The sequence below is a fragment of the Spermophilus citellus genome, assembly GCF_964194105.1.
Source record: "Spermophilus citellus genome assembly, chromosome: 1".
In the NCBI taxonomy this organism is placed as follows: Eukaryota; Metazoa; Chordata; class Mammalia; order Rodentia; family Sciuridae; genus Spermophilus; species Spermophilus citellus.
In genome coordinates this window covers 157,879,056-157,902,740 of record NC_138182.1, presented here as the reverse complement: position 1 = coordinate 157,902,740, position 23,685 = coordinate 157,879,056, and the positions used below count along the sequence as shown (strand labels likewise).

The window sequence follows — 23,685 nt, the reverse complement described above, 5'->3', positions numbered from 1 at the left end:
AATTGGCATCTTATGATCCAGAGAAGTTCTGGTGAAGGCTGATATTATGCCTTCCAAAGGGAGTTGGAATCAGCATTTATTGAGTACCTACTCTGCGCTTTACATCATGTTCTCAATGATGCCTGACATCACCTAGGAGAGTTAGAGACCCATCATGCCCATTCCCCAGAGGAGGAACCTGAGGTTCAGAGAGAGGAAGTGACCATGCCAATGTCCCCTCAAGAGCAAATAACTGAACTGGCAGCACATTCTGACTAGAGCCTCTGGCACCTGCTGAGAACCTGTAGGGTAGACAAGCAAGCACAGCGAGCCTCGGGGCTCCACAAATGGAAAGGGCAGGGGAGTGGCCACCGTGTCCTTGCTCACTCACCTGGACCCTCCCTCTTGCTCCTTTAGAGGGGGGATTCCTCTGCACACTTCTTTCCTTGTCTCCGTCTGCCTACCTCCCAGAAGGCCTCCCCTGTTCCCTGGCAGTGGGCACCTGATATTCCCATTGCCCAGTAGTCCTTCTCCTGGCAACAGCACCCTAGTTTTTATTTGGGGAAACTCCATGCACCACTCTCCTCTGCTCCATGCTGGGCACAAATGAGGCCGAGCCAGTCAAGTCACAGTGTCTCCTGGTCTGGGCAGGTGACCAAAGTTGGGCCAATAAGAATGAATGGGTCTCAAGTAAAAGATTTTTGTTGGAATGGTCAAGAGCAAGAACTTCCTCCCAGTTGGAATGTCTGAGTTGTAAGAAAGTGACTCTGGGGCTTCCAAACGCTATCTTACTATCAGGAAGGCAAAGTCTGACTGAGACATAATCTAAGACTGAGCAAAGCAGAGCTAAGAAACAGAAACACAGAGATTCCTTGTGACTCTGTGTGAGCCCCTGACGCAGCCTGTTGAACCCATCCATCACCAGATTTTTCTGCTACAGCTTGTTAAGTTGGTTTCTGATCTGACTACAGTCCCTTTCAAGATGGAAGTTCCCTTTCTTCCAAGATGCAAAGAAAGGGCATAGACAGGTGAGCAAGAGAGGCAGAGTCTGAATGTGGCTTGGCCACTTCCCAGTTAGTAAACCTCTTGGAGTCCTTGCTCCTCCTTGTATCATGATATCAGACACCCTCATTTGTTTTGTTTTGTTAAGCATTTAGTTTTTAGTTGTAGGTTGACACAGTGCCTTTATTTATTTATTTATTTATTTTTGCTGAGGATCAGACCCATTGGCTCACACATGCTGGGCAAGTGCTCTACCTCTGAGCCACAACCCCAGTCCCAGACATTCTCATTTATAACTCAAAGAAAATATTACCCACTGCATGGGATCTTGTGAGGATTAAATCAGGTAACTGAAACACCACTCCAGTCATGGGATCTTCCCACACACCCTCATCTGGGCTTCCCCAGCATTGAATTCACATCTTTCTTAAGGCATATGCCCTCCATCTTGTCATCCCCATAGGGTGGCCTGTTCCTCATGAGCAGGAGCCACATCTGATTCACATTCAATGGATACACATCAGTTAGTTACTATAGCCAGAAATTTTAACAGGATAATTTGTTCCCCAGCTCCTCAAATTTAAAACAGATTACCAATGTATATGCTACAACAAGCTTTAAAAGGCAAAGAAATCTGGGGCTGGAATTGTGGCTCAGTGGTAGAGCGCTTCCTAGCACACGTGAAGCACTGAGTTTGATCCCCAGCACCACAGAAAAAGTACTAAATAAAGGTATTGTGTCCACCTAGAACTGAAAAATAATATTTTTTAAAAAGGCAAAGAAATCTGGATGAAGGGAAGATGCATGAGAAAACAAGGAGAATCTAAGCTTGAATGGAGTCCACAGAATATTTGCCTTAAAATTGTGGGTAAAAGAGGTGGGCCATGAATCAGGTTCTGAGCTTTTCAGCAGGAAGGCAAAAAGGGAAACATGATCCACTGAGTCCGGCATCCATCTGTTTAAAACCACAAGTCTAGGCCAGGTGCTGTGGCCCATGCCTGTAATCCCAGTGGCTCAGGAGGCTGAGGCAGGAGGATCACGAGTTCAAAGCCAGTCTAAGCAAAAGCAAGGTGCTAAGCAACCCAGTGACACCCTGTCTCTAAATAAAATACAAAATAGAGCTGGGGATGTGGCTCAGTGGTTGAGTGCACTGGAGTACAATCCCTGGTAACAAAAAACTACAAGTCTATACCCAGGATCTGGGAGCTACAATGCAATTACAAGTTTTGATAACTAAGAGGTGTTTCCTCTTCCAAGAGGCATTTCTGAGGAAAGGTATAGGGGGCCGTTGCGCTGAGTGACCAGCATTTTCTTTCCTGTGATAAGTAGAGGCTCTATTGTCGTGATCTGGCCACATTCACACAGTCTAGATGGCTGCCCCATCCTTGAAGTAGCAGAATGTGTCTTCATGCGCAGGTGTGCCTTCCTGCAGCCCATGGGTCGAGCTGTGCTCATCTGTTCCTTTGTGATATTACCCTTTGCCCTGTTTGGGATAGAATATTCCATGGAAATGCCTTTTGCGTGTCCCCTTCTCTTGCTCTGCCTTTGGGTGTGGGCTTCCTAGATGTCAGTCAACCTTCTGACAGCAGACATCAAGAAGCTAGATTCAACCCCCTGAAAACTGATCCCTTGCCTCATTTGAATGGTTTCTCCTCAATAAAAGGGTCAGTACGTGCTCTCTCTCTCTTTCTGTGAACTCTTAAGGTCAGAGGAGCCACCACAGGACCCCCCAAAGAAAAAGGTATCTCTGTCTCTTGTGTGGTTATTTCATGCCGTCCAGTTCCTGTGGAGTGACCCTTAGTGTTTTTGTCACCAGGAATGTGACAGAAAGGATGCTGTGAACAGTTGGACAGCACTTGACATGACTGGCACAGAAAAGCAGTTAAGAGAACAGATCACGGTGAGATTCCTGGGTTCAACTTGGGGAGAGGCAAGCTACATAATATCTCAGAGCCTCAATTTCCTCATCTGTAAATTGTGAGTAATGTATGACACCTGCCTTGGAAGAAGGTGGTGAAGATGAAATGAAGTCACATATTTAAAACTCTAGGGGCTGGGGATGTGGCTCAAGCGATACCGTGCTCGCCTGGCATGCGTGCGGCCCGGGTTCGATCCTCAGCACCACATACAAAACAAAGATGTTGTGTCCGCCGATAACTAAGAAAAAAATAAATAAATATTAAAAAAATAAATAAATAAAACTCTAGGCTTGGCTGGGGATATAGCTCAGTTGATAGAGTGATTGCCTCACATGCACAAGATCCTGGGTTCAATCCCCAGCACCACACACAGAAAAATAGCCCTAGGTTGGGTGCCTGCACAGAGTGAAATCCCAATAAATGTTAATTTTTGTTGTGGTGGTGGTTGCGTTGTCATTACAAATATTATCTTAGCCAGGCATGGTGGTGCACACCTGTAATTCCAGTGGCTCAGGAGGCTGAAGCAGGAGGATTGCAAGTTCAAAGCCAGTCTCAGCAAAAGCAAGGCGCTAAGCAACTCGGTGAGACTCTATCTCTAAATAAAATACAAAATAGGGCTGGGGATGTGGCTGAGTGGTCAAATACCCCTGAGTTCAATCCCCAGTACCCAAAAAACAAATAAAAATATTATCTTATTTAGTCCTCCCCAAAACTTCAAGGATGATTTTTCCCCTATTACAGATGGGGAAAATAAAAGCCCAGGCAGGTTAGGTCACCATCTGAGGCCAGACTGTCAGAAGGCAGCAGAACCAGGACAGTAATACATATCTGCACAACTATTCTTGCCCCTGGATTTCCTGCCAGTTATCAGTTTCTCCTCTGAAGAAAGTAGGCATTAATATCACTGGTGGCTTGATATATAGAAGGAGAGGCAGATGACCTCACCCAAGGCTCCAGGTTCCAAGCTCCAGCTCTATTTCAGATCACAGAAGTTAGCCTGGTCTCTCTGCACAGACCCCAGACACAACCCTCTGCCCTCCTTCCATGCTGTGATGACTGGGGCCATCAGTTCTGAGTCACTGTTCTGGCTATTAGACGTACCCTGGTCTACCCAGACCTTTGGACAGCACCTAGATGAGCCAAATGTGATCCTGCCCATCTCAAGGGACACCCTTTCACCTACCACAAGGCAGCCTGGAAAGCTCGCTGTGTTCTAGGCTGTGATGAGCCAGGTCTGAGTAACATGTGCAGGTTCATTTAGTTTCAGGGAGCAAAAGACCAAGAGCCCAGGATGACCAGGATCCTCGTGTCTTCTCCCAAATTTACCATCTGAAGCCTTGGGCAAGGTACTTCATCACTCTGAACCTTAATATCCTTATCTGTAAAATGGGTATAAGGGCAGACTCCAATTCACAGAATTATTTTTAAGGATCAATCATTTAATGCATGAAAGCATCTAGCACAGGATAAGTAACAGTGATGTGCACATGAGGTAACAATTTAGATACACATTAGGGTTCCTTCAAAACCACTGTTTTAAGTGGGTGCTTTTTCAAAAAGTTGGTCATAAAAACGTCATTGACTATCTTTGCTAAGTTCACCCCTTATGTGCTCAGAAATTGATCAAGTCCAAACCAAGTGCAAGCTTGTCCCTGACTGGCTGAAGCACACTGGCTAGTTATTCTCTCTGAGCCGCCACTTCTTCATATGCAACATGGGAGACATCCCCTAATCCCCACCCTAGAGGTCACAGGTCACCTTCAGAGCCTGAAGATGGCTGCTTAGTGTAAATCCATTCAATCTTTCCTCAATGTCGCAGTCATCCCTCGATGCTACACTCTGTACAGGGTACAAAGTTAACTCGTTGTTGTTTACAATTAGTAGACCAGCCCAGGAACAGCCCTCCTTGTTGTCTCAGATTCATTCACTGCCTCCCACCCCAGAAAGAACTTTGGATACTCCCAGGTCTGTCAAGCTCTAGTCCAGTCCTATGTAGTGTTAAGTATACAGGGAACGTGGGAACAGAGCTGCAATCCCTTGGCCTGTCCTGGAACCACAGACCCTTGAGCCCACTACCAAGGCACACATTCCCTTTAAAGTGCTCTTTCCAGGTTGCTCTTCTACCAAAAAAGGAATCTTTAAAAACTAACCTCGTTGTGCTCTACATGTGTAATACGAAATGAATTACATTCTGCCATCATGTATAACAAATTAGAATAAATTAAAAAATAAAAAGAGGGGCTGGGGTTTGGCTCAGTGGTAGAGCGCTTGCCTAGCACGTGTGAGGCACTGGGTTCAATTCTCAGCACCACATATAAACAAGTGAAATAAAGACCCAATGACAACTAAAGAATATTTTTTTTAAATGACACATTTTAAAAAAATAATAAAATAAATAAATAAAAAAGAATACATTTTTATGAAAATTAAAAAAAAAAAAAACTAAGCCTCGAGTGAGCCTAACCAACATCAGCATAGGAGCTAAGTCCTGGCCTAAGAAAACGGGACGCCCCGCTGGGAGCCCCTGGGAGGCGTGGCCTACAGGTCCCCAGAGACCTGGCAGCGCGTCACCCTCCGGGAGCTGTAGTATCTATTAACCTGCTCCCTCTGGGGCTGGGGCTCCCAGGTCTGTCAAGCTCTAGTCCGGTCCTATGTAGTGTTAAGTATACAGGGAACGTTGGAACAGAGCTGCAATCCCTTGGCCAGTAGCCTTGTCTTCTTGTCACCGGAGTCTCCCAACTTTCTCCTGAATAAAACGTCATCGCTCCATCTCGCAGACAGAGGTCCAGAAAATGGCCCAAAGGAGGAACCAAGATCTATTGAGCCCGTTCTTGGTAGGTCTACCAGCGCCCCCTGCTCCATTCCGAGGCTGGGGAAGGGGCACAAACTTTCCGGGAAGCAAAGACTCTTTGAAAGGCCACGGAGTCGTATTATTCCTTATTTCACACACGAGAAAACGGACACAGTCTTCTTCCAAGGTCACAGAGGTAGTAAGTGGGCGCTTTGCTCTTGCGCACACTTTGCCTCCCAACGTGAGTGGGCGTGGCCGAAAACCGCCCGCCTTCTCCCGCCGGCCACCACCCCCTCGCATGGTGCGGTCCAGCCGGTTCCATTTGCTCCGGAGCCTGAGTGGGAGGGCCGAAGCTAGCGTGGATTCCCCCGCGCGCGCCCGGGTGGTGAAGTCCGCGGACGGTTCCACAGTGCGAGCCCAGAGGGGGGGGGCCCGCGGCAGGCGCGGCGTCCGGGCCGCCGCCAGACCGAGACCCTGGGCTGCAGCGGGAGCGACGAGCTGCCGCGGGGTCGGGGAGCAGCCCCACCACCGCCCCAGGTAACGCCCGGCCGCGACCCTGCGCGGAGCGCCCCAGGCGCAGGGTCAACGAGGACGCAGCGGTAGGGGGCGGCCGCGGGCTGGCAGAGTTAACGCTGGGGTTCCAACGAGGCCTCTGCGTGTGCTCACAGCCAGAACTAGCTGTTGTGCATCTGGGTGCCAGTGTGGCGCTCTCTTCCGCCGGTCAGCTATCGAAGTGCCTCAGCTCGGGGATGCCCGGGCAACTACAAGTCCCACTGAGCCCTGCGCCCCGCGCCTGCCCTGATCACAGCCCCCCAGGTGGGTCCAGCTTCAGCTGAGATCCAGGCATCCGGGAGCCTAAGAGGCGCTGCAGTCCTAAGGCCTCCTTATGCCGGTCCCAAACATTTTTACTGACGCCCTTTGTGCTAGCCACTGGAATAACCAGAATGACCCGGGCCCTGCCCTGTAGTGGCTGCCGGACCAGGGAACCCACCTCTAGCCGTCCTTACTGCATTCAGAAAGCTGGAATTCCGAGGGGGGCAAGAGAGGATCAGTGTCTTTTCCAAGACTACACAGCTTCTGTTGTTTGAAAGCCACTAAGCTCTATTCGAGCTGGTGCCGGGAGCCGGAAAGGAGAAGAGGTGAAAGGGGATATTTAATGTGGAGGAAAAATGGGGCACTCGGTTGAACTCATCTCCCGAGTCTGCCAGACACTGTACTCCTGCAGACGCAGGTTATCATCTGTGAACAGTGGGTCGTGGTTCCTAATCCTTTTGTGGACGTTGACAGCTCCAGTGATGAGAGTTACAGGGACTGGGGTGAGTCAGAAAAAGGAGTCCCCCTACACACACACACACACACACACACACACCAAGCTCACACATCCAAATGCAGATCCGGAACCAGAAAGTTAAGCAAGTGTCTCACAAAATGCACAACACGCTGAGATCGGTACTCTCATCCCTATTTTACACCTGGATTAAACAGCCTCACAGAGGTTCATGACTTCTTCAAGGTCACAGAGCTCTTAAGACAGAGCAGTTCCTTCATTTAACCATTAGTGTAGTCCTAACATCTTACCTAAAGGAGATGAACAACAGTGCTGGGTTGATCCTTTGTGCTCAGTAAATGTCACTGTCATTAGAACTATCATTATTGCCCAATCTTAGAGATGAGAAACCAAGATTTGGAGAAGGCAAATAAATTACCTAGGGTCTCAAAACTGGAGCCAGAATGTTGCAGACATGAACCTCATACCCTGACATCTCTACAAGACACCCAGCACCCTTGCCCCACTGATGCATCTGCACAAATTTGTTCTTTTTAAGGAAGCCAAAACTTAAGGCCTTAGATACATTCAGTCCTGCTCTAAAGAGAGAGGATTTGTCAGGGAACCTGTCAACTCGCTCCCAGGTATTTGAGTCTCTAGGCTCAAGTCTGATATTCTGTGTTATCTGGGAGGTCTGAGTCCTAAAACTGGCTCTACCAGGCTCTGCTTTCCCCTGAGGTGGTACATCAGTCTCTATCTCCTGCCAGCTCTATCCTGGGAAGGTTACTGTACCCTGCCTCTTTGGAGGAGGATTTGAGGATCCGTGCAAGAAAAGTGGAGTGCTCTGTGACCCTGAGGGAAGGAGGAAGGCAGCCTGATGTCCAGGCTCTGAGTAGGTGGAAACCCTGGCTGGGCAGGGCCCCAGCAGGAAGTGATGACCACACCCTCCTCTTCCAGCCTCAGCCTGCCCAAGCCCCTCCCAGCTGCAAAGGAGTTCTGGAGGAGGAAGCTGGAATGTAGTAGCATCAAGTGCTTTATACTTGAAAGCATTAGGATTTGAGCCCCTCTGGCTCTCATCTGCTCTGTGTGATTTGGAGCCACCCACTAGTCCCTGAACCTCTGTGGTCTCCTCTTGCTTTTTTTTTTAAGTTGTAGATAGACACAATACCTTTATTGTATTTGTTTTTATTTTTTATATGGTGCTGGGGATCGAACTCAGTGTCTCACACCTCACACATGCTAGGTAAGCACTCTACCACTGAGCCACAAGGCCCCTCCTCTTGCATTTGATTATTGAGCAAGTTGAGTAATTATGGCATTTGCTTTGCCTGAACCAAACTTCAAGAATGTGATCCTAAGGGCTGGGGATATAGCTCAGTTGGTAGAGCGCTTGCCTCGAATGCACAAGGCCCTGGGTTAGGGTTGCCTCTTAATGGCTGTGTAACATGGTGACTCATCACCTCTCACTTAAGTTTCTTCATCTGTAAAATGGGACAAACATTGGCACATAGCATTTAGTTCACTGTCAGATGATCAATCCCACATTGCACCTGCATCTTTCCACAAAACACTCAGCAAGCTACCCCCACCTTTGGTTTCTGGAGCCCACTGGCCACCTTTCTGGGGCAGTGAGTTCCTGTCTCTGAACCACTTTTATTAGTAATATGAGACTAAATAGCACTTGCCTTCAAGGGGGCAAGTGTGACGAGAAAGAGGCACATATCACTACATAGGGAGTTGTAGGCCACATCCTCACATTGTAGTTCCAAAGTATAGGATTTTGAAGAAAAGTTCGGATTTCTGCCTTGTATTGAAAATTTAGGATATCTGATAAATTTATGTCCCCTTTTCACTTTGCTGAAGACTGGCTTTCCTTGTGCCCAGAAAAGATATCTTATTGACCTCTGACCTTAGTTGATCTCCAAGGGACTCTGGGAATTTACTGAGGATTTCCTGGTCATGCCTAGACACAGGGGATAAATAAGAGAGTTGTACAGGGGCTGGGGTTTTGGTTCAGAAGTAGAGCACTCGCCTAGCATGCGTGAGGCACTGGATTTGATTCCCAGTACCACATACAAATAAAATATTGTGTCCACCTACAACTAAAAAATAAATGTTAAAAAAAAAAGAGAGAGAGAGAGAGTTGTGCTGGAGAGATGATGAGGAGGAGTTTCCTGGACAAGGATGAGGGGCAAGTACAGAGCCTTTGCTTTGAGCATCCATCACCTAGTATGAGCCAGGCCCTGAACTGGTGTCCGGACCCTGCTGGGAACAGGCTTCTGTTATTGTGATACAGTGTGACAATTCTGCTGGGAGGAAGCCAGAACAAGCCAGCAGGTTAGGGAAGGCTCTGAAGAGGTAGTCTTTGAGCTGTCCCCAAAGCTTGAGCAGGATTTTGCCACAGGCGAGTAGGGGGAGTTGAGGATATATTAGACAAAAATTATGGCACAGTCAGAGGTTGGATCATGGCTGGAAAGTCCCTTTCTGAGGGTGAGAAGTGGTTAAGGTATTGTGTGGGTTTTTTGGCAAAGTCACTTTGCCTTTGTGAGTCTCAAATATTCACCTGTAAAATGAGATTGGGTCACCCCTGTGCTGCCTAACTTCCAGCAAAGGCCAACTGTTGGCACACTTAAAAGGGCTGAATCCTCTCAGCCAGCAAGAGGATTATTAAGACACGCAGTGATTGTGACAGGGCCATGTGCAAATTAAATGGCATGAGGGGAAGGTCAGGGTACTAGCCCTGTGTGCATAGATGGAGGAGTTCAGTACAAGCTGGAGATATCACAAGTAGCTTCCTGAAAGAGGTGAGATGAGAGCAGAGCTTCAAAGGGCAAAAAAGAGGAATGGATTGGTAGGGATTCAGAGGGCATCCAAGACAGGTAGGGAAGGCTAGAGGGAGCACCGCCATGGTGTGGGAGAGAGTTGAGGAGAGGTGAACCCAAAAGGTTTGGACAGCGAGACTTTGTTAAGTACACCCCAAAGACTTAACAATGTGTTGTTGGCAGTAGGAAGTCTGCCCCTGTTGAAGCAAGGGATGCTCTTACAGATGTAGACACCTTTAAATGTGGGGAGGGTTTTCCAACTGCTTTTATATGATGGGGAAAATTAAAAGGTTAATATTATATGGGCGGTGAAGGAAGAATTGATGATAGGGAGCCAACTGAAGAGCTCATCGTGTGAGCTAGGGTGTGTGTAGTGGTCGAGTGCTGGACAAATACAGCATTCCAGGTTACATCTGTAGCACTGTATCAAGAACTTGGATCTTCTGTTGCTTAGAGATCTGCAAATACCCTGCTGGGTACCATCTTTAGGATGTGCATCCACAGTAATACTGATTTGTTGTTGGTCTACTTGACATGTGATAAGCAAGTCTGTTCCCCAAACTTCTTTCTGGATTCTTCCAATGGACACCTCTACTGAAAAGTGATTTCTGATTTCGAGAAAACAAAAGCTTTTATTGCTTAAAAAACTTAAAACATACTCTTATATAGTAGTTTTTATTAAATTTCCCAGTAGCTTATACTCTAGAAAAAATTTTTTTAAAAATATTTATTTCTTTTAGTTATTGGCGGACACCAACATCTTTGTATGTGGTGCTGAGGATCGAACCCGGCCGCACGCATGCCAGGCCAGCACGCTACTGCTTGAGCCACATCCCCAGCCCCTCTAGAAATTTTTTAAATGAGCAAATGTATATGTTAATATACAAAAAAAGTCTACCCTCCTGATTCAGTTCTCCTTGAGGACAACTGTTAATCAGTTTCCTGGATATCCTTTCAGAAATATTCTATGCAGATGTATATATCCAATTAAAGATATCGATAGTACCGTTACATCCTGTTCAGCATTTTGGATTCAATTTTTATTTTAAAATTTAAGATTATGGCTGTCTCAGAGTACTTGCCTAGCATGTGCAAGGGCCTGGGTTCAATCCCTAGTACCACAAAAACAAACAAAAAAACAAATTTGGGGTTCCAAAATACCCAAGCAGCATAAAAATGAGCCCCACCCTGTAGTCCATCACACAGATTTAATAAATCATAAACTTTGCGCTCGCACTTTGTTTCGAGCTGTCCTGGAAGTAGCCCCATGGAAATATCCCTGTAGCTGTACAGGGGTTCAGTTATTAGTTGTACGGTTGCACTCACCAGTCTTTATTAGGCTTGACTGTCCCCAGCTCTGGGACAGCTCTAGCATATTACTGATTTTTGTTTGCTTATATAATTGATGTGTTACGCTGCATTTTGTTTGATGTCTCTCTGGGGAGGCATCCAGGCAAAGGATAACAAGGCTTGGCTTTGGTTCAAATGTCTGTCCCCCACACTTACCAGTTCTGTGATGTGGGGCGAGTGAAGGCGCGTGCGCATGCACCCCCACCCCTAACGTGCTGGGGATCAAACCCAGGGCCTGGTACATGCTAGGCTAGGGCATCCTCAACCCAGGTTAGGTATTTCTTAATCTTCATTTTCCTCATCTGTAAAATGGGATGACTGTCATAATCTCTCGTTTTATAGTTGCTGGGAGGGATAGAAAACTTAAGTATGGAAGCGTGACACAAAACTTCCTCGCCCAGCCAAAAGTAACTAGTGCCTGGTGACTCAAGTTTAATCTTAAACTACAATCTGTTCCCTGCCCCTTTCCCCTGGTCACGTTGGGGGCGGGGCGGCTAATTATCTCTGTGATGTCAACGCGCGCAGGACCAATCTCCCCACCTGGTAGACGTTAGCTCGTTTGCATGGATCGCCCCTTATTGGTCTGTTGGGCAATCTAGGCCGTCCCACTATATTAAAGGGGCCGCACAGTATAAACAAGGAGATGTGGGGCGACGGGATCATGATGTCATCGCGGTGCTGCAGCTCTTGGAGGTGACGTCATTCTGGGAAGGTTCCTGGCCCAGGGCTGTTGAAACCATCCTAAGTACTCGATCCGGCTGTCCCTGCCCCATTGGAGGTCAGCCCCATTGCACTTCAGTGTCCGAAGCGGCACCTGGTCCCCAAGGAGGTGACCATGACACAGTAAGTCCGGGCCGCGGCTCTGCTGGCGGGACTCATTTCTCCCGCAGGGAAACTAAGCCTCAGAAGCGCGAGTAGTTAGCGAGTTTGCATAGCATGTTTGAGTTGCTGCTCATCGGTCTTGTGCATCCCGAGGTCTTCAGCTTTTTATCAGGCTCTGTTGCCCCGCCCCTTGTCTTTAACAGTGGCTGCTGCGGTCGCTTTAAGTGCGAAGGTGGAAGCAAATAAGAGATTTAAAAAAAAAAAAAATCTTGTCTTTCAAGATGGCGGTCTGCCCGTCACGTGCCTGGCTGCGATGAGTGATTGGCTCTCTGGGCTGCCGTGGGGCGGAGCCCCTGGCGTGGGGCGGGACCGCCGCAGGCTTGCAGCCGGCTACGGTTTGCCTAAATCTCCCGGCGCGCCCCCGCGAGCCCCCCCTCCCACCCAGCGCGCGACCCCGCCGCTTCGAATGTTGTGAATCAAATGTGGGGTTTGTTGCATTCCGCTGCCACCGCGGCGAGTTCTTAAAGGGCCAGCCGCCGGAAGCCGCGCAAACCAACTGCGTCCTGCGCGTCCCTCGGCTCCCCTAGGGCCTGGGTCAAGAAAGACTGACCGCGCGTGGGCCTCGCGAGGCGGACGCCGTCGGGCGGACAACAAAGAGAGAGGGCCCCGGAAGGAGCCGGGCTGCCCCCGGACTGGGGGGTGGGGAGGGGAGCACATTGTTCCGCAGGGCGGGGACTCTTAAAGGGTCCAGGCAGCCCCCCCCGCCCCCCTGCCCGGCCTAGCCTTTCTAGATCGCGAACAAAGGAGTCACCGTGTGGCCGGGCGGCCGAAGGTGAGTCAGGGCCAAGGCCCATAACTCCCGATTCCCGCACCCCTGAAACTCAGTTTCTTTCCCCGGGGAATGGGGTTAGTGATCCAGCTGGCTCTGCAGGGGTTAATCATGGGCGGTAGGGACTGGGAGCAGCGAGACCCCTGAGATCAGGGAAGCCCCCCTGCGCCCTCCAAGGCCGGGCCGGGTCTCCCTTCTCCAGAGGTAGAGCGCTGCGGTTGGAGAGGAAGGAGCCGCCCCCTCCCCCTGCGGCCGCCACTTCCTTTGTTGTTGCTTTTGTCTCACGCCGAGCACATGGTCCAGGATCCTCGGCTCTTAAAGTCACAGCGCTCCTGCCCCGGCGCTGCAGTCTGGCCTCCCGCCCCTACTGCCCCTCTGAGCGTGGCACAAAGGAATAGGAAAGGGACGCGGGAGGCCCCGCTCGGGGCAGGTATCCGAGTCTCAGATCTCTACCGCATCCCCAGGGATGGCTGTGGAAGGTTCCTGGAGCCCCACGACTTGCGCCTGGCCAGATCTGGAGAGGAGCATGCCCCTTAGGGACCCGGGCTTTCCTCCCCCTTCTAATATGACCTCCAGGTTTCTTGTCCCCTGCGGCCTTTGGGTGGCATTCCGGGGAAGAGAGATTTCTACTCCATTTACAGTTGGGGCTGCTGAGACTTTCAGAAGCTAAGGGATTTCCTTGACCAAGGTCACCCAGAGAGTATGAACTAGCCAAAGACTTATGGCCCCGCGTGTGGTGGTCCCGCCTTCAACCGCCTCCAGGCACCACACGTTGGAGAGCTCCTCTTTGGGGTGGGGGTGGGGCAGGAAAGTAGGGTAGGGGCTTCTATTCCTGCCTGAGTTTACTCATGCTCCTAGGGTCTGATTTGCTCATCTGCAAAAGGGTGTCTTTCCTGCAAGCAGACCCCAGGCCCAAAAGGCTTGGGCTCCTTAAGCAAGGGTCAGGGTATCTGCATGGGGCCATGGACTGAGGGAGTTGGCTGACAGGGAAGAGTGTGGATGTGGGAGTGTCAGTGCAAAGTAAGATACCTGCTTCTAGCAAGGTTAGATTTAGAAAGGGGACAGTCAATCCATTTACACTAACGTTTTTGAAAGCAGAGCGTTAGTGTGGAAAGGCAGAGCAGTTAAGCTGGCCACCCTTGCTGTTTGACCTTGAGCAAGTTGCTACCTCCAACTCACTGGTTTCTCTCCACAACGATGCTACTCACAGGTGCCTGAAAGACAGTGCTTTCTCAGCCTCTTTTATGGCTTGGAACAGAGTTGGATTAGGTGGTTCTTCCTTGGGCTATTGACACCAGTGAGAGAAAGGAATTGGGAGAGTCAGTGAGGACCAATTGTGTTCCTCAGGTTTTGTGGCCTATATCAAGTTTCTTCCTTTCTCTGGGCCTCAGTTTTGTCAACTGTGCAGTGGGTGTGTCCCCTTTGCTGCCTGTGTTCCTTGTGCTTAAAGTAGTGCCCTCTTTCTGCTTGGGGTTTGGGGATGGAGGTCACTATATCTTTTTTTCTGATAATGATCATTCACACCCAAACTGACTTCAAACTTTACAAATCACTTGTACTGCAGTCCTTGAGGAGCCTTGGGAGGCAGTTAGTGGATTGTTCCCCTTTTAAAGATAAGAAAGCTAAAGCTCAGAAAAGGGGAAGCCATGCATCTAAAGTCTTCAACCAAGACTCCAGCAAGAAGCTGGGGGTGTTAGGTATGGGGCTGTGATGGCTGACGCTGTCTGTCTGCTGGTCTGGTTTCTCAACTCCTTACTTACCTTTCCTGAGGACTAGGTGCCTTTGTAGGAGGTCTGGCCATGGAGCAGATTCCCACAGACCGGTCTCTGTGGGATTAGCACCCATGAGCAGTTGAGGCCACTGGCCGCTACTGAATTGATGGCTAAACATGGGTGCTTTATGGTCAAACTGGGTCATGCCTCAGTGTCCTTACCTCCAAAGGTTGTATGGGGACTCATCAAATTGGCACATGAGAAATGTTATAGTTCTTATTGTTACTATTTCTCATTGGCAGAACTGTGGCTCCCTAGATCTCTGGAATCAGCTAGAGCAGAAGTTCCAGACCTGACTGTGCCATAGAAACTGCTAGGGAATTTGATAAAATGTAGGTGCCCATGTTCCCTGAACCTCCAAAGCGGGTCTGGAATGGGCCAAGAGTTTGTTGCTTCAGTTATCTGTGTCTCCCTTGGCCCTTGTTTGCTTGGTAGATGGATAGCAGGAAATAGGAGGGCTATGTATATACATGTGTGGTAAGGATTTGCCCATGCCCAGAGTTCACAAACACTGTCGTCTATGGTGGGCAGGCAGAAAATGGGCTAGAGTGGCTTAGAGAGCACATGAGGAAGGCGTGCAGAAATAAGACCCAGTGGGACCGGATTTCTCACTTTTCTCCCCTCCCCTGAGAGGTTGTTTTTGTAATCTCCTGGTTTTTAATCACTGGCACTAACATCATCACTGCCAGACTATGTGGCCTTGGACCTGTGTGTTTGACTTTCTTCAGTGCACATTTATAACACCTGCCCTGTGCTAGACACAGAGAGGTCCATACCCTCCTCTGAGTGCCATAGCTCTTGAGTTAGGGGAGAAATGTGAATTCCAACCTATATACCTCCTGCCTGTGTGGCTTCAGCCAGGCACTGTCGGTGAAGTGGAGGTAATAATTCCTAGGAAGGCTCATTTTCAGAATTAGGGCCCAAGCTTGTAGAGCCCAGCACTGAGGAAATGGTTCTTGTAGCTATTGGCAGGAAGAAACAAGATGTTGAACTGACAGTTAACACCAGCTCCCTGGCTGTGTCAATAAGGAGGTGACATTTCAAGTTGGGTATCAAGGATGCATTGGAAAATTGTTAAATGGAGAAGTGGTAGGGCTGGGGATGTGGCTCAAGCAGTAGCGCGCTCGCCTGGCATGTGTGCAGCCCGGGTTTGATCCTCAGCACCACATACAAACAAAGATGATGTGTCCGCCGAAAACTAAAAAATAAAATATTAAAAAATTCTCTCTCTCTCTCTCTCTCTCTCTCTCTCTTTAAAAAAAAAAAAAAAAGAGAAGTGGTAGAGGGGGTTTCCCTATGGCAGGAACAGCAAAGGGCTGGCCCTGTTTGATGTACCCTTCAACTTTGCAGGACCTGACAGGTTCTAGAGCTTTCCCTGCCAGGGCCTTATCCCAACCTATGAAGTTAATGAATGGAAGCCTGGGATTGAGCCAAGTCCCTCAGCTTCCCCCACCTGGGCCCCCTCTCTGACTCTGGGGAGGAGGTTCTGCTCCACCCACTCTTTCTCAACTTCCTCTCTCAGGGTCTTGCTTCCCTTTTTTCCTTAGTAGGCCCCACGTTCTACTTTGGGGGCTGTGTTAGAACCCCTCACTTTTCCCCAGAACAAGGACCTATGCCAGACCCAGTAAGCTATCAGTAACCACTCAGATGCAGGAACAGGCTTGTAGTGGCCCCTGTCCTAGCTTTAATGCTTACTGTGGGGTCTAGGGCCAGTCCTTTCCTCTTGCTGATCCTTGGTTTTTCTCCTCTGCCAAATGCTCTAACAATACCTTTCTTGAAGAGTAGATAGATTAAGTCACACTGGGGTGGGCACTGTGGAACTGGTCAAGGAAAGAAAACACTGCTTTGCCTTGAGCTGAAAACCCCCAATGGCAGAAGACATGTTGGAACCTCTTACCTGGTGATAGTGGGAGGAGAACTGGGTTCCAGGCCTCTTTCGGATCCCTTCTGAGCCAGCCAAATGGAAGGGAGGGTATTTGGAGGCCAAGCTGCAGCCCATGGCAAAAGGAAAGGGAAGGTCCCTGCCCAAGTCCTCATACCAGGGGTCAGTACCCAGGAGCCCTGTCCATTAGGATCCTTGCTGGAACCAGCTGGCCCCAACATGTGTTAGCCAGAACTCTGAGGGGACTTGATGCCATCTCACAGAGCTGGAAGCTGAGGCCTACTTCCTTACAGGCAGAGCCTGTCCGTAATCTGTCATCCCTGGACCCAGGGTCCAGAGCAGGCCACTCTGAGGGTGCACATGGAGCCCAGGAGCAAATGAACATCACTGGCCCCTGCAGTCATACTGCAGGGATTCGATTGAGTCTCCCCAGCCTGTAATGGGGCCAGTGACTGGACTTATCCACACCTCAGTGTCTTTGCCTCCTAGGGTTGTGAGCCCTGGCCTAGCCCCTCCAACCCACTGTTCCCCTGATGCGACCATGGGCTCTGGCAGTGACTAGGTGGCCACCCTCTATCCCTGTGGGTCAGCGGCGATTCTCTGCAGGACCTAGCAGCACTCCAGGCCAGCTCTGGGGAAGGTAAGAGAATCTCCCAGGCCTGGTATTGAGGTGGCCAGCTTGACTAGGGCCTGGGGTTCCAGAGGGGTGGGGCCCGGGTCCCAAGCTATCTTCCCTCCCCAGTGGGTGTACAACTCTGGCTGCTCTCCCTGCTCTGTGAATGAGTGGCACCCCTTCAGTCCTATGGGGCCTCCTCTCTGTGGTGCAGCCCCAGCCACGAGGGCCCCCTGGCCAGCCCACCTGCCCAGGATGAGCGCTTACCCTCCCAGCAGCCGCTGCCCCGACCACCACACCTCCCCTTAGAGGAGCACCGAGCCTCGGCTCCTGCCGGCGGGAGCCCCCGAATGCTGCACCCAGCCACCCAGCAGAGCCCGTTCATGGTTGATCTCCACGAACAGGTAGGCACAACACTTGCCCACTTCCCCAGCCTTTGACAAACCAGTCTTAAGAAACAAAGGCTACAAAACCCTGATTTCATCTTGCTTAACTCATTACATGGTTGTGGGAGACATTATTAGCCTTGTTTTACAGGTAGGTAAACTGAGGCCCAAACAAAGGCAGGGCTTTCCCTGGGGTCCCTGGGCCAGGGAATAGTCTGGTCTGAAATTAGGTAGGTCCCTAGCTGAGAAGAGACAGGAACCTGGGAGTTGAGCCTGGCAGGACTTTTTCTCCTGAGGGTAATCTGAGTGGTGGGGCCTCCCTACAGTTCCCTGGCTCTCTCTCTACTCACAGGTGCACCAGGGACCTGTCCCTCTGTCCTACACAGTCACCACAGTGACCACCCAAGGCTTCCCCTTGCCTACAAGCCAACACATCCCTGGCTGCAGTGCCCAGCAGCTCCCAGCATGCTCCGTGATGTTCAGTGGGCAGCACTACCCCCTCTGCTGCCTCCCACCCCCGGTGAGTAGGTGCTTTCTTCTCCTACCCTGGCCCTGGTTTCAAGCAGCTATCTTCCCCAGGACAGCTACGCAGCAACCCGAACTGAGCTGAGCTTCCGGTGTTCCCCCAGGCTGTCACGGTTCCAGTCCATAGTCCTGAAAAGATGTATCAAAGCATGCTCACATGTAGTGATAGAGCGTTTCAGGTTCAGGGACTTCCCTGTACCCAGTGTCTTACATTGGCAGAGGTGCTAGAGTGAAGGCTGTGGGTCTTTAAAATACTATGTCCTCCTGGGAGCCTATGACAGAGATGGGACTTCTAGATCCACTGAGGCTACTGGGTTTGTATTACAATGAGGATCTTTAGCTGGATGGAATAGCCTGTGGCCCTCATCACAAATTAAGGCCTAGCCCAGAACCTTCTCCAGCCTCCCCCTCCCCTTACCCCTCTCTCAGCAGCTGATCCAGGCGTGCACCATGCAACAGCTCCCTGTGCCCTACCAGACCTACCCCCACCTCATCTCCAGTGACCACTACATCCTGCACCCGCCACCGCCAGCCCCTCCACCCCAGCCCACCCACATGGCGCCTCTTGGGCAGTTTGTATCACTGCAGACCCAGCACCCCCGTATGGTGAGTCTTGGTGTTGTGTCTGTGCTAGAGGGGGAGAGTAAGGGGGGTTGGGCATGTGAGTCTTGGGGTTGGGTCTGTGCTAGAGGAGGAGAGTGGTGGGGAGGGTTGGGCATGTGAGTCTTGGGGTTGGGTCTGTGCTAAAGGGGGAGAGTGGAGGGTCGGGTCGGGTATTTCTTTTATCACTTCTGTGACTTACCACCCCTACCACTTCTAGCCCTTGCAGCGGCTCGATAATGATGTGGACCTGCGGGGGGAACAGCACCCCTTGGGTGGCTTTACTTATTCCACCTCTGCCCCAGGCCCAGCCTTATCCCCCTCGGTACCCCTACACTACCTGCCCCATGATCCACTGCACCAGGAGCTGTCTTTTGGGATGGTAAGTGCCAGCCCCACCTCCCAGCCGGGCTCTGGGGCATTTAGGAAGCAGGCCTGCAGGCTGACCTATGTCCGCCCCCCCTCTTGCAGTCATATTCCCACATGGTGCCACGAAGACTGAGCACCCAGAGATACCGCCTGCAACAGCCACTGCCCCCACCGCCACCGCCACCACCACCACCACCACCTTATTACCCAAGCTTCCTGCCCTACTTCCTGTAAGTACCAGCACGTCTGCCCCAGAGCTATGATACCCCATTGTCCTGGAGACCTTAGGTCCTCCGAAGCCATCTAGTATCCCCAGCAAGCCACATCCACACAACGCTCTGTTGAGTTCCCATCCTAGAACAAGAAACCAGGGTCCCCATTGTAAACTGTGCAGAGCTGTGGACTTTTCATGGAAGAGTTAGAGGAGCAGTTCTGTGCTCTTCCCGCCCCCACCCCATGTTAACCTTGACTTTGGGACCCCATACCTTCCTTCTCTAGCTCGATGCTGCCAATGTCACCAACAGCGATGGGGCCCACCATCAGCCTGGATCTGGATGTGGATGATGTGGAAATGGAGAACTATGAGGTTCCGTGGCTTCCCGTGCTGGGAGGTGGGGTTTGGGAGACCTCCAGCCCTGAGTGCTATTGACCCTCCCCTTCTGCCTTTATCTAGGCCCTTCTGAACCTGGCCGAGCGGCTGGGAGATGCCAAGCCCAGAGGCCTCACCAAAGCAGACATAGAGCAGCTCCCATCTTACCGCTTTAACCCAGACAGCCATCAGTCAGAGCAGACACTGTGAGTGCCATGCCACCATCTCTTGCCCCTGAACAACTGGGCTGCAATGAGAGTCCTTTCAAGGAGAATTATACTCTGATGAGCCTTCCCTCAGCCATCATTGTGCAGCTGAGTGACACTGTGCTCCTCTCCAGGTGTGTGGTCTGCTTCAGTGACTTTGAGGCGCGGCAGCTACTCCGAGTCCTCCCCTGCAACCATGAGTTCCACACCAAGTGTGTCGACAAGTGGTTGAAGGTACGGTGGCCCCAGGTATTCTTCCCATGGTGAGGGGCAGGGCAAGCCTGGAGAACTTCTCTTCTTGTCCCTGCCATCATCCAGAAGTTCTGGCTCCGGGGACCAAGTCCTCACCAGGCAGTGGAAAATAAAGGGGTGGGACGGAGGACAAGTGAGAGTGAATCCTGACTTGCTGCTGCTCCCCTAGGCTAACCGGACATGTCCCATTTGCCGAGCTGATGCCTCCGAGGTGCCCAGGGAGGCTGAGTGAAGCCCCACAGCTGCCCACGAGAACCCTGCCCGAAGCTCTGGAAACTCGGGGGGACCCAGGGAGGACGGGGGAGGGAATGGCCCAGGCCTGCCCCTTCGTTCCCACCTGCATCTCCAGAGCTGGTGCCAGGGTCCTCCCTGTGAGAAGCCCCTGCAATAAGCCCCTGCATTTGCCAAGCTCCAAAGACTACTTCCCCGATCTGCCTGCCTGTCTGCCCGCCAAGGAGCTGCCTGGGTTTCCCCAGCTCAGTCTCCCTTCTGTTCACCCTTGGGTCCTTCTTTTTCCTGCTGGCACTGAGAGCCAGGGGTCTGCTCCCCTCTTACAGCTGGTAGAGATCCTTGGCCCCAGGATGGGCAAAGGGCTCGCCGTCCTGGGTCATCTTATCTCTTGCGCTGAGTGGTGTGCTCTCTGCCCAGGGGCACTGCCAGGCATGTGGACAGACGGTGGTGTGAGACTATTTCCTAGGACCTGGAACTGAGTCCCCCTGCTTGACTCGGGCAGCCAGCTCTGCACAGGTTGCTCTGCAGGGTGTATCTGTGTGTCTCAAGGACCCTCGCCACAGGCGCAGTGATATTCCAGCCCCGTCTCCAGGCTGGAGGACAGCCCAGACAGCCCTCCTGAGCAAATGGGAGACAGGCCCAAGCTGGGACACATATATCCTGAGGGGACCTGGGCCACACTGGGCAGGGTCCCTGTGCTCCTGGTGGCTGCCCCTCCACCAGCGACGGGGTCAGATCCATGCCCAATCTTCTCCCCTGTTGTTTTGCATGAATGTGAGGAGCAGCAGTTTTTGTTTATTCATTTGGCCCAAAAATGCCTGTAGGATTTGGGGGTGTGGATATTTAAGACATTTTTTTTTTCCTTTTGGTTTAATGGTGGGGGGTGGGGTATGGGGACCAACCAGGACCTAATGCCCAGGGGGCAGAGAAGGGTCGAGTGGTGCCGCCCAGCCTGCATGCATGTGTGCGGCTGGGGCTGGGCTGGGCGGCTGGCAGTCATGGGGCAGGGTTGGGGGGGGTCTGTGCTCAGCTGATAACTGCCATGCACTGTACTGCACACGTCCCTAGAGCCTACTGGGACCGTACGCTTTTCAGGGCATTTCTCCCTCTCCAGCCAGGGCCCGTCTCCCACCTGCCTGGGTGAGTCTCCTTCAAGGAATCCCAGGAGGATGGGGACCAGGGAGGGTGTGGACCTCCACCTCCAGGGGACCCCTCCCAGCCTGATCCCTGCCCTCCAAGGTCTGGAGGAGGCCCCTGCAGGGTCTGGCTGAGCTCCCCACCTTCCTTCTCTGATCCTGTTCTTTCCTCTCTTACCCTCAGCTGGGGTTGCTGCCCTGAACGAACTGCGTGTGGGGCCGGCACATCCTAGCAGGCAGCCCTTGGCGCCTGCTGCCTCAGGGATGCTCCAACCACCCTCGTTCTCCCTGCAGCTGCCCTGGCTCCTTGCCTCCCACCCTCCCCAGCCTGCCACGGGACCTGTCAGCCTGGTCCTACCCCCATGGAGAACCCAAAGTCTTACTGTATATAACTCCAGGTGACGTTTCTATATTTATAGCAGTGTTGAAAACCCACGTGTTTTACACAAAGAACCACCCTTTCCAAAACCCCCCTCCCTTCCCACCCCAACAAAAGGTTTTCCAAATCCTTACCATTCCTGGGGCAGGCGGAAACAGGCTCACGGATTTTGTGTTGGCTGCAGCAATGATTCCAACAGCAGCTACTGGGGGGGAAACAACATTTTTTTTTTTTAATCATCATAAAAAAAAAGATTTATGAAACAATTATTTAGGATGTTTGTGATTTGCCGACCTTGCTATAGATGCCATGTTACCAATGATTTCCTGTGGTGGGGGCTTGTCATTGTTTACTCCTTTATTTACCAACTTCTGGCCTAGGCATGACAGTGGGCACCTTCCCCCAGCCCTGGCTGGGCCCAGCGCCTGTGTTCTGTGTTAGAAAGGTTTTATATATATATATAGTAACATATATATATAAATATATGTAATTTCGGGGGCCCTGTTCCTTGCACATTTTACAGTTACCTCATTTTTCCCATGTATGTATTTGAGAAAATGCTAATATATATAGAAAAAAAATGGTTCTTAAAGCTTAAATGTGTGGTTTTTTCCATTCCATTGGATTCACATTGGTTTGTAGCATTTAACATAACTAGTATGTTGTATTATATATATGTGTATACTGATTGAAATTTTTAACAGATTTGTACTTTTTTTAAAATGAAAGTTGCTAGTTCTGCTTGACCAAGTAGTGCAATCATTATTTTTTTTAATATTGTTGCTGATTTCAGAGGGATATTCACTAATAAATGTATGATGTATACCAAGTATCGACCAAGCTGCCTTTGGCTGCCTGTGTTCTTTGGTGAGAAGTGGCGGATGATGTCAAGCTGAGGGCGTGGATGCGGGGACAAAGATGATCTGGGGGTGTAGAAGAGGTTGTTTTCTGCTGTGGAACTTTAGGGTAGTCAGCAGCACCTCATCAAGAGTGGCCTGCAAAAAAAAAAAAAGAGTGGCCTGCCAAGTCAATTTAGTGATTACTTTTCCTGGGCACCTGTCTCAAATGTGAATTAGGTGAGTTTCTGTTGGCAAGTAACAGAATTCCTTCTACCTAATTTGAGGGGGGTAGGGGAAAATTCTTGTTAGTGGCTCCAACTTAAAATTCTGAGGTAGTGGGCTGGGGTTAGACAGCAGTTGTAGAGTGCTTGACTAGCCTGTGCCATGCCCTGCATTTGATCCCCAGCACCACAACAAATAAAATATAAATGAATTCGAAGATGGGTCTTCTGTTACAGCTGCTCAGGCCTGTCCTGAGGGGGAAAGGTCTCTTTCATCTTCCGACATGGGCATCATCAAATTCCCACAGAATTTCTGGACTCAAGTCTTTTTAGACCAGTTTTGGTTGTGTTCCCAAACCTGAACCATTCACTGTGAGAGGGAGACGTAATGGCGAGATTGATAGGACTGTTACATGCTGCCCATTCACAGGCCCCAGTGAAGCCACAGGAACTTGTACTCCTCAAACCTAGGCTCAGTGGGGAGGAAGTGCCCGAGACACCTCAAGTGCCTGATAGGCAATGAATTTACATTCCTCTTATCCAGAATGATGTCTGGTGCTGCAGGAATGGTGGCTGATTTATTAGCATGTCTAACAACATGATCCAACATGGTTTAGAGGAGCAGTAGGCTGAGATCTTATGTCTGATGCTACTAACTGGAGCCTTAGTCAGAGCTGCTTAGATTACCTGCAAGTTAGGGGACAAGATCATTTGAGTTGTTACCTAAGTATGTTTTAGAAAAAGTCCAGTGGTAGCAATAATGGTTTGTGTATAATAAAAGCAGAAAAATACGTAAGGCGCCTCTGGTCAGATAAGCTTGGTCAATTCCATGTTGAAGGCAGTAAAAGAGTATCAGGGTTTCTCTGAACCAGTATGACTCTAAATCTCCAAGAGTGGATGCTGG

The 23,685-nt window shown here is 50.5% G+C and overlaps 1 protein-coding gene across 11 annotated transcripts; it reads left to right on the top strand.

The window, feature by feature from the left end:
• The first annotated feature begins 6,015 nt into the window (after nucleotides 1-6,015).
• Nucleotides 6,016-22,551, top strand: RNF44 (ring finger protein 44). 11 transcript variants are annotated; one of them, XR_014024176.1, is made up of 12 exons: nucleotides 6,017-6,228; nucleotides 16,925-17,075; nucleotides 17,263-17,452; nucleotides 17,787-17,954; nucleotides 18,389-18,565; nucleotides 18,780-18,941; nucleotides 19,031-19,158; nucleotides 19,427-19,514; nucleotides 19,602-19,723; nucleotides 19,858-19,957; nucleotides 20,145-21,346; nucleotides 21,527-22,551. XR_014024176.1 is itself a non-coding variant. In XM_081311190.1 (12 exons), exons 3-12 carry the CDS (start codon nucleotides 16,969-16,971, stop codon nucleotides 20,205-20,207), a joined length of 1,305 nt encoding a protein of 434 aa, XP_081167316.1. In that variant the 5' UTR covers nucleotides 11,370-11,973; nucleotides 12,540-12,784; nucleotides 16,925-16,968; the 3' UTR covers nucleotides 20,208-22,551. The 11 variants fall into 11 exon arrangements, 10 of the variants coding, with proteins under 10 accessions (XP_081167322.1, XP_081167319.1, XP_081167321.1 ...); XM_081311190.1 differs by lacking the exon at nucleotides 6,017-6,228 and adding exons at nucleotides 11,370-11,973; nucleotides 12,540-12,784 and having other exon boundaries at nucleotides 20,145-22,551; XM_081311196.1 differs by lacking the exon at nucleotides 20,145-21,346 and having other exon boundaries at nucleotides 6,016-6,228.
• Nucleotides 22,552-23,685: the final 1,134 nt, after the last annotated feature.

What these genes read in the sequence shown, in the direction of transcription:
- RNF44 (XM_081311193.1), top strand. Translation starts at nt 16,969, where the DNA reads ATGCGACCATGGGCTCTGGCAGTGACTAGGTGGCCACCCTCTATCCCT. An exon ending in CCAGGCCAGCTCTGGGGAAG is followed by an intron (nt 17,076 to 17,262) that starts GTAAGAGAATCT and finishes TCTGTGGTGCAG; the next exon opens with CCCCAGCCACGAGGGCCCCC. An exon ending in AGACCCAGCACCCCCGTATG is followed by an intron (nt 18,566 to 18,779) that starts GTGAGTCTTGGT and finishes TACCACTTCTAG; the next exon opens with CCCTTGCAGCGGCTCGATAA.